This window comes from Symphalangus syndactylus, chromosome 21, assembly GCF_028878055.3.
Source record: "Symphalangus syndactylus isolate Jambi chromosome 21, NHGRI_mSymSyn1-v2.1_pri, whole genome shotgun sequence".
Taxonomy (NCBI): domain Eukaryota; kingdom Metazoa; phylum Chordata; class Mammalia; order Primates; family Hylobatidae; genus Symphalangus; species Symphalangus syndactylus.
In genome coordinates, this window is record NC_072443.2 from 85,988,424 (window position 1) to 86,000,733 (window position 12,310).

General features: G+C 51.9%; 1 protein-coding gene across 4 annotated transcripts in view; it reads right to left on the bottom strand.

Annotated features, from left to right (window-relative positions):
* Nucleotides 1-11,106, bottom strand: part of AP2A2 (adaptor related protein complex 2 subunit alpha 2) — an 88,483-nt gene extending 77,377 nt beyond the window's left edge. For 3 of the 4 annotated variants that reach the window (XM_055260026.2, XM_055260025.2, XM_055260027.2), the window contains exon 1: nt 10,854-11,106. In XM_055260026.2, the coding sequence (XP_055116001.2) occupies nt 10,854-10,920 (67 nt within the window). In that variant the 5' untranslated portion in view covers nt 10,921-11,106. Of the gene's footprint in view, nt 1-7,743; nt 9,827-10,853 lie in introns of those variants that run through there. The other variant, XM_063630843.1, reaches the window with a different exon arrangement.
* Nucleotides 11,107-12,310: the final 1,204 nt, after the last annotated feature.

Consider the following 12,310-nt stretch of genomic DNA (forward strand, 5'->3'; position numbering starts at 1 on the left):
TGGTGGCGGGCACCTCTAGCCCCAGCTACTCGGGAGGCTGAGGCAGGAGAATGGCGTGAACCCAGGAGGCAGAGCTTGCAGTGAGCCGAGATAGCGCCATTGCACTCCAGCCTGGGAGACAGAGCAAGACTCCGCCTGGAAAAAAAAAAAAAAAGGAATAGACCGGGCACAGTGGCTCACACCTGTAATTCCCAGCACTTTGGGAGGCCGAGGTGGGTGGATCACGAGGCCGGGAATTCAAGACCAGCCTGGCCGAGATGGTGAAACCCTGTCTCTACTAAAAATACAAAAAATTAGCCGAGTGCCTGCAATCCCAGCTGCTCGGGACGCTGAGACAGAGAATTGTTTGAATCCGCAAGGCGGAGGTTGCAGTAAGCCAAGATTGCCCCACTGCACTCTAGCCTGGGCAACACAGCGAGACTCTATCTAAAAAAAAAAAAAAAAAAACTGGCCAGGCACGGTGGCTCACACCTGTAATCTCAACACTTTGGGGGCCCAAGGCAGGCGCATCACCTGAGGTCAGGAGTTCAAGACCAGCCTGGCCAACATGGCAAAACTCCATCTCTACTAAAAATTCAAAACTGGCCGGGCACAGTGGCTCATGCCTGTAATCCCAGGACTTTGAGAGGCCGAGGTGGGTGGATTGCTTGAGGTCAGGAGTTTGAGAATAGCCTGGCCAAAATGGTGAAACCCCAGCCGGGCGCAGTGGCTCACGCCTGTAATCCCAGCATTTTGGGAGGCCGAGGCTAGCGGATCACGAGGTCAAGAGATCAAGACCATTCTGGTCAACATGGCGAAAGTCCGTCTCTACTAAAAAAAATACAAAAATTAGCCGGGCATGGTGGTGCGCGCACCTGTAGTCCGAGCTGCTCAGGCTGAGGCAGGAGAACCGCTTGAACCCGGGAGGCAGAGGTTGCAGTGAGCAGAGATCGCACCACTGCACTCTAGCCTGGCAACAGAGCAAGACTCAGTCTCAAAAAAAAAAAAAAAAAAAAAAGTGGTGAAACCCCATCTCTACTAAAAAAACAAAAATTAGCCGGGCATGGAGGCACACACATGTAATCCTAGCTACTCAGGAGGCTGAGGCAGGAGAATCACTTGAACCCAGGAGATGAAAGTGTCAGTGAGCCGAGATCATGCCACTGCACTGCAGCCTGGGAGGACAGAGGGAGACTCCTTCGTAGCAGCTCACGCCTGTAATCCCAGGACTTTGGGAGGCCGAGGCAGGTGGATTGCTTGAGGTCAGGAATTCGAGAACAGCCTGGCCAACATGATGAAACCCCATCTCTACTAAAATACAAAAATTAGCTGGCCATGGTGGTGCACACTTGTACTCCCATCTACTAGGGAGGCTGAGCCAGGAGAATTGCTTGAACCCAGGAGGCAGAGGTTGCAGTGAGCCAAGATCATGCCATTGCACTCCAGCCTGGGCGACACAGCGAGACTCCGTCTCAAAAAAAAAAAAAAAAGGCCTGGCGCGGTGGCTCACGCCTGTAATCCTAGCATTTTGGGAGACCAAGGCAGGCAGATCACTTGAGGTCAGGAGTTCGAGACCAGCCTGGCCAACATGATGAAACCCCATCTCTACTAAAAATACAAAAATTAGCTGGGCATGGTGGTGTGCTCCTGTAATCCCAGCTACTCCGGAGGCTGAGGCAGGAGAATCGCTTGAACCCAGGAGACAGAGGCTGCAGTTAACCAAGATCACGCCACTGCACTCCAGCCTGGGTGAGAGAATGAGACTCCATCTCCAAAAAAAAAAAAAGAAAAGAAACACATACTTGCTATTTCAGCTACATTACATGAAACACGAAGGCGGTCCACAGAAAAAGCAAAACATAAATCCTAATACAGTGCCGCCTGCCCTGAGGAGCTCAAAGTTCTTTAGATACGCTAAATAACTAATCCTCATGACACCCTTGTGCTGCCATCAGAGGGATTTTAAAGGTAAGAAAAACACCCCACAACGCAAAACAAAAGCCAGGCACCCAATGTTGGCTGCTGGTCTCTACACTTCTAAGCAAACCCGTAGACAGACACCAAAGCTTAGGATGGGTGAGAAGAAGGGTAAATGGGGAGTGTCTTGAAGCCAAGCACAGAGATGAACGCAAAACCATCACAGCTCGGAGTCTGAATTTCAGGCAAAGATGAAGACTCCAGGCTCTCAACACGGCTACAATTTGAAAAGGTGGGAAGGGCTGGGCGCAGTGGCTCACGCCTATAAATCTCAGCACTCTGGGAGGCTGATAGGGGAGGATCACTTGAGCCACAGAGTTCAAGACCATCCTGGGCAACATAGTGAGACCCTGTCTCTAAATTTTAAAAATAAATATAAATATAAAAAATTTAAAAGTGGAAAACAAAGGAAAGCAGAATCAGGATCTGACCCAAACCCCCGGCTAGAAGTGTTGTTCCTAAGAACGCACCCAGCAGGAGGTCTGCCACTCGACCTGGAGTTTCGACCTGGAGTTTCCTGAGGTATCGGGGTAGGGGCGCTGAGGGAGCTACATGGGGCAGAAAGAACCTAGCACGGGAGTCAGCACTTCCCTAGCCTCGGGGACACAAGGCAGCTGTGGGCACAGCACCCCTCCTAAAATCCCGCAGTGCCCACCAGCCCCTCAGGCCACCCCTGCACCCTGTGCTCCTGCCACCTTCCCAGCCTGCAGAAGCCTTGATACCCCCAACCATTCCCACACTCCGATCACCAGGTAAATGCAGGCTCCAAAAGGCAACAAACGTTTAAAATCAGGAATCAACTGAACAGAAGGTACAAGTTCCCCTCTGCCAACAATATTTCAGGAAAAAGCGTGCAAAGCTGGCAGAAAGTGATGTCTGAATGCAGAAGCGTGGTTCCAAGCTCCCTGTGTCTCTCGGGTCATCCCCGCTCCTGAGTGCCCACCAGTCACTGGAACTCGCCTCTCCCACCCTGGTGCTGGGCATCTCACTGCCTCACACTCTTCTTGGTCCTCTTCCCAATTCAAGTCTCCAGGGCACTATTTAAAACAGGGCTGCTTTCTACTCACATGTTACTTCTGCGTGTCTTGGCCAGACCCTTGCAGCCCTGTCCCAAGCACAGAGCTCATCTTACCACACAGCTTCAGCCTCCACTTCTACATGGGAACACCAAACTCAACCTATCCCACCCACCCAGAAATTCTCTTGCGACAAAACTGCACATACTGCTTTTCAAGACGTTTCAACCAGCTCAACGTTCAAGCTAAAGTCAGAAGGTTCTGAAGAAGGAACATGCTGCCAGAATCAGCAAATGTGGTTTTATAATCTAAGTCTGAGACATCATGTGGCCTGGTAAAAACTGTTCATTTCTGGGGTTTTTTGTTTGTTTGTTTTTTGTTTTTGAGATGGAGTCTTACTTTGTCGCCCTGGCTATAGTGCAGTGGCGCAATCTTGGCTCACTGCAACCTCCGCCTCCCAGATTCAAGCGATTCTCCTGCCTCAGCCTCCCAAGTAGCTGGGATTACAGGCACGTGCCACCACACCTGGCTAATTTTGTATTTTTAGTAGAGACATGTTTTTCCATGTTGGTCAGGCTGGTCTCGAACTCCCGACCTCAGGTGATCCACCTGCCTCGGACTCCCGAAGTGCTGGGATTACAGGCGTGAGCCACAGCACCCAGCCTATTTGATTTTTTTAAGAGCCAAGGAAATGCCATTTAATCCTTCAATGACAGTCTTTCCAGGAACTCTTTCACTACAAAATCCTGACACAGATTGTTACCAAACGTAACAGTTCATTTTAAGAGGAAAGAGAATAGTAAGTATCTGGCACAAAATATATTCACCACCAGGACACTTCAACTTGTCATAAAAGAAAGTGATCCTGACCTTCAGAGGAGCCAGATGGAAAACACTGCGAAGAGAACCAGGGTGTCCCAGAAGCAGTGACCACCAACCTTGGCAAGAAAAATTCAACCTGAGCAAAGACTTCCTTCCTCCTCTCCATAGCCACCATGACACATTTCCTACACTGGTTTCTAAGGAACACAAATTATGCAGAAGCATGCAAAAGAAGACATGCAAGAAGAGCATTCTTTTCTAAAAGTCAGCACTTTTTAGGAATGTACAGTCAAAATGACAAAATGAGCTTTTAACTGTGAAGGTTATTTAAGAAATACAAAAGCAGACTGACCAATTCTGATTCTGATCTTCACTCCTATGCACGAAAACCACTACAACTTTATGTTTAATTTTTATACTGAAGTTTAAGCAGAGTTTAAAATTTAGCATTCAGTTTCTCCATATCTAATTTATGACTCCATAACTGGAATTTCATGAACAAATACAATTTTTTTTAACTTTAGTCCCGCTGAAACACAATTCAAAGGGTATCAAATTTCAAGAAAGTTAACAGAAATGGCCAGGCACAGTGGCTCACGCCTGTAATTCCAGCACTTTGGGAGGCTGAGGCAGGCGGATCACTTGAGGCCAAGAGTTCAAGACCAGCCTGACCAACTTGGTGAAATCACGTCTCCACAAAAATTAGCTAGGCGTGGTGGCAGACACCTGTAATCCCAGCTACTCGGGAGACTGAGGCACAAGAATCACTTGAACCTGGCCAGGCGTGGTGGCTCACGAGGTCAGGAGATCGAGATCATCCTAGCTAACACAATGAAACCCCGTCTCTACTAAAAAATACAAAAAATTAGCCGGGCGTGGTGGTGGCGGAGTCCCAGCTTCTTGGGAGGCTGACGCACAAGAATGACTTGAATCCAGGAGGCAGAGTTGCAGTGACCCAAGATCACACCGCTGCACTCCAGCCTGGGCGACAGAGCGAGACTCTGTCTCAAAAAAAAAAAAAAAAAAAACAAGAAATGGAAGGGACCAAGTTTTATGCCAACCACAATGAGCAGGGCACTGATAATTATTCTAATTTATCGTGAAACCTGCAGCAAAACTGCATCACTTTCTTCAAGACAATGGAAATTCATTTTTGCCATCTTGCTAATAACATCTCTCCATCTGTTTCCCCTTCATGTGAGGACCTGGGGGGATTAAAGAAAATGCCTCCAAGCATTTGCACCACACCAGCATCACACGTAGAGAAATAAAAACGGTCATTTCCTGCCTGAAGTTGTTTTCCTGGCAAACTGACCGGTCTCAAAAGGACTTATCACTTCTTCCCTTTCCTCGCAGTCCTGATTGTTTTGCAGTCAATTCTCAGAGCCTGACAACATTTTCAGCAGTGCTGTGTCTCTCCAACAATATTCTAGTGTTGGCATGTCAACAGCAATGCACAAAGACATGCATTCACTAAGTTAGATACGATTCTCCTCTGCAGATATGTCATTTGTGTAAAAACAAACGAAAGTTCCAAAATAACTGAACAAATAGCAAATAACTATTGTCTTGTTTTCCCAATTTCAGCAGTTATTTTGTTTTCTTGGTATCTTTTGCTCAAATACAATGCCAATCAATGCACCAGCCTGAATGGACCTCGATGGGACTGTACTGAGGGAAAAAAAAGCCAATCTCAAAGGATCACATATGATGTGATTCCATTTATATGACATCCTTGAGACCACAAAATTACAGAGATGGAGAACAGATTAGTTTCAGGAGTATGGCTATAAGGGGTAGCTTTGTGATGATGTATAGTTCTGTATCTTGACTGAGGTAGGGAACCGGTTACACAAAGCTACAGGTGCTAAAACTGCATAGAACCACAAACACACACGTGCATGTCAATCTAATGAAATCTGAATACACCTGGTGGTGTCTACTAGTGTCTGTTTCCTGGTGTTGAATATGTCCTGTAGTTATGCAAAATGTCCACATTAAGAAAGCTAGGGCGCCAGGCGCAGTGGCTCACACCTGTAATCCCAGCACTTTGGGAGGCCGAGACCGGCGGATCACAAGGTCAGGAGATCGAGACCATCCTGGCTAACATGGTGAAACCCCGTCTCTACTAAAAATACAAAAAATTAGCTGGGCATGGCGGCATGTGCCTGTAGTCCCAGCTACTCGGGAGGCTGAGGCAGAAGAATGGTGTGAACTGGCCGGGCGCAGTGGCTCACGCTTGTAATCCCAGCACTTTGGGAGGCCGAGGCGGGCGGATCACGAGGTCAGGAGATCGAGACCACGGTGAAACCCCGTCTCTACTAAAAATACAAAAAAATTAGCCGGGCGTGGTGGCGGGCGCCTGTAGTCCCAGCTACTCGGAGAGGCTGAGGCAGGAGAATGGCGTGAACCCGGGAGGCAGAGCTTGCAGTGAGCCGAGATAGCACCACTGCACTCCAGCCTCGGCGACAGAGCACAACTACGTCTCAAAAAAAAAAAAAAAAAATTCTAAAACTGGGACTAAATAAAAGGACTAGAATTTTTTAATGCCAATTTAAAAAAAAAAGAAAGTTTATTAACTCTCACAGACTGAACTCATACTGACCAAATGCAGTGGGCGCTGGGTTGACGTCAATCAGAAAAGATGAAGTTAATTTTAGGAGACATTAAGTTAGTTCACTACCTGAGCCACAAAAGCTACAACTTTGAGGGGCAGAGCTTGACACGAGGCACCTTTTCAAATCCTGGAGCATATTCATTGCTGCCTATGCTAAGAGGGGTAAAGCCCCAAGCCAGTCTGCTGGGAGTGGGTTACTTGAAGTGAAAATAGAGCATCCTAGTGTCCACATGCTCCCTGTCCACTACCTCAGATACTTGGCACAGGGCTTTTTTTTTTTTTTTTTTTGAGACAGAGTCTTGCTCTGTCACCCAGGCCGGAGTGCAATGGCACAATCTCAGCTCACTGCAAGCTCTGCCTCCTGGGTTCAAGCAATTCTTCCGCCTCAGCCTCCGGAGTAGCTGGGACTACAGGAGCATGCCACCACACCCAGCTAACGTTTGTATTTTTGTGGAAACAGGGTTTCACTATGTTGGCTAGGCTGGTCTTGAACTCCTGACCTCAGGTGATCCACCCACCTCAGCCTCCCAAAGTGCTGGGATTACAAGCATGAGCCACCGCACCCGGCTGGCACCACGGTCTTCAAGGGGAAAAACTTTTTTTTGAGGCAGGGTCTCGATCTGTCGCTCAGGCTGCCCAGGCTGGAGTGCAGTGGCGCAATCCTAGTTCACTGCAGCCTCAACCTCCAGGGCTCAGACAATGCTCTCACCTCAGCCCACTGAGTAACTGGGACCACAGGTGCGTGCCACCATGCCTGGCTAACTCTTTTTTCTCTTTTGTAAAGATAGGGGTCTCACTATATTGCCCAGGCTAAAGGAGGAAAACTTAAGAAACTAGTCAGAAAGACGCAAATTTGGAGCTGAAACAGGCTTTAATGACATTTCAGCTCAAAATCCGCCCCTTCAAGTGTCAGCTGAGGAAACTGAGGCTCCATGGCTAGTGGCCTCCACTCATGCAGCTTTAATGATATTTCAGCTGAAAATCCAGCCCTTCAACTGTCCGCCGTGGAAACTGAGGCTCCATGGCCAGTGGCCTCCACTCATGCAGCTGCTAAGAGGCAGAGTCAAGGTCAAGAGCCTTGGCTGTCAGCTCAGAGTCCTCTTTCCACAGGGCCCAACTACTCCTATCATTCACCCTCACGACAGGAAAACAGCACACAAAATCAGAGCTGGCCAGGGAAAGGGGAAGTGGAGACCCCTCTGCCTGTGACATGGAGGTCAAGTTCAGATCAGCTCAAACCCTGGCTAGCTCTCCAATCCCAACCCCGGGCACCAGCCAACATTCATTAACTCAATACGTATATACATTAATTATTTGCTGTTCCTCAAATACCTTGGTCTTCCGCCTGAATTGCCCAAGAATCACCTTCCTTGTGAGGTCTTCTCTGGCTCGCTTATCTGTCCACTCACTGGGTGCACCTCGTGTGCCAGACGCTCGCCATGAGGAGAACAGCAGGAATGATGTGATGAGCAAGACAGGGTGCACACCTTGTGGAGCCCACCCTAGAGGGCAGTGGGGGAGATGGAGCCACACGGGTGAAAAACAGCACCACAAGCTGAAGACACTGCCCAGAAGGAGAATGGTGAGCGCTGCAGCTGATGAGAGGCCATCCAACAGCAACGAGGGAAAGAGGATTCCAAGAAAGGGGCCGTATTAAAGAGACCTGGCTCCCCCAGCTAAGACTAAGCACCCCTTCTTCTACTAGCTCCTTCAGGGGAGGGGCTGTTTTATTCAATGGGATATACTAGTGGTTCTTGATTGAGGGCAACTTTGCCCTAAGGGCACATTTGTCAATGCCTGGAGACATTGTTCCTTATCACGACTGAGACATCTGGTACTGCTATAAACATCCTACAAGGCACAGAACAGTCCCCCACAACAAAGGGTGATCCAGCCCCAAATGTCAGCTCTGCTGAGTTGGAGAAAGTCTGGTCTATACAGTCAAGTATTTTATAGAGCACAGCAGTTTCCCCATATCCACAGGTATACGTTCCAAGGCACTCAGTGGGTGCCTGAAACTTCAGATAATACTAAATCCTATACAAGCTGCTTTTTTCCCACACATACCTATGAAAAAGTCTAACTTACAGATTAGGCACAGTAAGAGATTAACAGCAGCCAGTAATAAAAGAGAACTGTAATGATATACTGTAATAAAAGTTATATGAATGTGGTCTCTTTATATATCTTATTGTACTATGCTCACCTATTTTCAGATCACAGTTGACCAGAGGTAACTGAAACCTCAGAAGGTGAAACCACAAATAAGGGAGGATGGCTATACTGCACTCACTGTGGTAGGTGCCATCCTGTCAAACGCAGGCCCTGGCACAAACCATGTATCTAACAAGGGAGGACGGCTGTACCGCGCGCTCACTGTGGTAGGCGCCATCCTGTCAAACGCAGGCCCTGGCACAGACAACATATCTAACAAGTGGGTGACTTGCTGTCTGAGGAAATGGCTTTCAATCTCATTGCCCTGCCTAACGCAATTTTCTTCAAAAATGGAAGGACAGACATCATAGCTCATTTAAGGGTGCTCAGCCTTTGTCCCAGGGGTCCCCTTAACAAATAATACACGCACTTAGTTTTACAAAATGCATGTTGGTCTCATTATGTAACAAAGGAAGAGAAAAAATGCTACTCGTAAAAGTGCTGATCTGAGGGTGTTTCTAAGCCTTTTTTTTTTTTTTTTTTGAGAAAGGTCTCACTCTGTCACCCAGGCTGGAGTATGGCGCGATCTCAGTTCACTGCAGCCTTGACCTCCTGGGCTCAAGTGATCCTCCTCTCTCAGCCTCCCAAGTAGCTGGGACTATAGATGTGTACACCAATATGCCCAGCTAATTTTCATATTTTTTTGTAGAGACAGGGTGTTACCACATTGCCCAGGCTGGTCTCAAACTTCTGGGCTCAAAAGACCCACCTGCCTCAGCCTCCCAAAGTGCTGGAACTATAGGTGTGAGCCACCGCACCCAGCTCTATGCTTTTTTTTTTTTTTTTTTTTTTTTGCAGAGTAGGGGAAGGGTTAGATGGTCCTCCACCCTTCCACAGAGTGTGGGAGAACCACAATCCTCCTGATCCTCCACCCAGTCTAAGGAGACGAGAATTCAAAGGGAAGATCACAAAAATCCCTCAAAATATACATTAAAAATTATGAGGGTGCCGTGGCTCACACCAGTAACCCCAGCACTTTGGGAGGCCAAGACAGGTGGATCACTTGGGCTCAGGAGTTCGAGACCAGCCTAGGCAACATGGCGAGACCCCCTATCTCTATAAAAAACATGAAAATCAGCCAGGCAGGGTGGTGGTACATGCTTGCAGTCCCAGTGACTCCGGACGCTGAGGTGGTAGGATCGCTTGAGCTGGGAGGTTGAGTGCGCTGCGATGGAACTACTGCGCTCCAGCCTGTGCGCCAGAGCAAGACCCTGTCTCAAAAAAAAGAAAAACAAAAATCATGAAGTCAACTATTTGCTGGATAACAAGAAAAAAAAATCAACACACCAGACAGGAAACTGGCTTTGTTTCTCCCTCAAATTAAATAAGGGTACGGCCTCTGAAAGCCAAGAGGAGGTACTGCACACCAAAGTCAAATTAATTGGTGGACCGGTGCACCCATCCAGCCACCCTGCACATCCTTCTAACAGGCCAAGCCTTCCTGGCTTGTTTAACGGTTTGGTGTGGATTTTTCCCACCCCGAGGGGACAGGCATGGGGCTGAGAACGAGGTCTGTCATTGGAGCAGCAGGCAGCGAGGCCATCCCACACCCCGACTGCTCGTGTCCAGATTCCCTCCGGGAATGAGTCATTTTAATCGTCGTGGGTGAGATCTAATCAGGGGATAATAAGCCGCCAGAACCCAGGTTACAAAGCTGTTTCCTGGGAAGACACCGATTTCCAGATTTCTGCTCCCAAAGCTAAAATCCACGCCGTTTTGGAAAACGCTGGGTTAAACCCTCCAGTACTAGAAAGACCGAGGTGACATCATGCTGGGGAGGGGCGTCTTGGCCCGGAACCCCCTTAGCGGTGCCGCAGCCCCCCGCACGGACCAGCAAACGGGAGTGGAGATGTGGATGAACGGTCGTGCCCTAAACCCCTAGACTCCGCACCCCTAGACCCTGGACCCCCCACCCCGCACCCGCAGACCCAGGGCCCCGCGCTCTGCATCCTGGCCCGCATCCCCATACCCGATACCCCAAGACTCTGAGCGCCGCCCGCACCCGCAAACCCTGGACCCCCACCCCGCACCCTGGCCCCCACCCCCAGACCCGGTACCCCAAGACGCCGAGCGCCGCCCGTACCCTCAGGCCCCGGGCCCCGCCCGCATCCCAGCCTGCACCCCCAGACCCCCGGCCCCGCCTCGAGGCCCCGCCCCGGGCCTCCCCTCCCAGACCCCGTCTCCGCCTGCGGCCCCGGCCCCGGCCCCGCGCCGCCCCCGCCACTCACAGTTGCGGATATCCGAGATGAAGACCGCCAGGCCCCGCATCCCGTCCCCCTTGGACACGGCCGGCATCTTCCGACGCTCGGGAGCGGCCTCGGCTGGCGGGCCCGGGCGGAGGAGCGCGGGGAGCGGGAAGCTGGCAGTGCGGTCGCCGTCACCGCCGCGGAGGAGCCGCCAGGGAGCCGCCTAACCACCGCCGCCTCAGGGTCCCAGCGCCGCTTTCTGGGCCGCCGTGCGCGCGCGCGCACGACGCCCGCACCAGCACGCACGCGCACGCACGCGAGCGGCGACGGACGGAGGCCGGAGCGGGTGTCGCGTGAGGCAGCGCGCGCGCGTCCGCGGCACGGGGGCGAGCCGGTCGAGGCAGGCGCGGGGGCGCCCCCTGCAGGCGGACACCAGGGACGGAGCCGCTGAAGCCACGGGTTCGTGTCCCGGGGCCGCGCCAGGCTGGCGATGCCGCCCGCGTCCCCCACGGGAAGGGCGTGGGTCCGAGGGGAACTCGCGTGTGCAGCGGGCCGCCTCTCGTTGTTGGTGGTCACCGCAAAAGAGACGGCCACGCAGGCACACACGTGCAGCCTCGCCCTGGGCGTCGGCCCCGCTAGATTGCCGCGAGCAGGTCTCCTTTTTCTTACTTGGAATAAACGACCTGTGAGCGCTGGGCAGCGGGGCGGCTCCGCGGCCAGGGCCTTGTTTGTTCGGTGTGGGCCGGGGCGGGAAGGCGGCGCCGGGAGGAAGCCGGGGCTCCAGGCAAAGGGGTCACAGCCGTGGGACGGCCTTTGGCGAGGAAACCCTCCCCCAGCCCCGTATCCTGAGACTGTGGGGCTGGCCCGCCCCTCCTGCCGCCCTGAGCGGCCAGGGCCACATCTCTTGCCGTCCCCGAGCTGGGGGTGAGGCAGGCCCCGTGCCCGACCCAGCCCAGAGTCTGTGTGGCAGCCCAGGTGCCCCCTCCACATCACCCGGGCCTGCAGAGAAACAACCTCCCACCCCACCCCAGTGACAGTGGCCGGTGGCTGCAGCCCACTGCGGAATCCAGTCCCTCGGTGGCGCCAGAACTTTTTGCCACTGTTGCCAGGGCCCACTCTGCTCCCCAGCCCTCTGCACCGCTGCAAGCTGGAGGCCTAGGCCCACCCCTGTGGACACAGCGGGAGGGAGGACCCGCTGGGCCAGGCTGCACAGCTCCGGGCCTTGGCCAGGAAGAGACCCCAGGGAGTGTGGAAGCAGATGGCCCTGCCTCACTGTCCTTCCCAGAGCCAGATGGCTTTGAAGAGGAAGCTCCCTCCTGCTGGAGTGGGGGGATCTGGACCCTGTACCTGGAACTGGCCCAGACCCACCAGCCAGGACTTTGTCCCCACCCGGGCTCACTTCTGCAGCCCCAGATGAGAGCTTAGCCCTGGTGGAGTCCAGCCAGGAGGAGGGGGCAGGACCCATGCCCCTCCCCAATGAACCGGGTGCCGCACCCAGG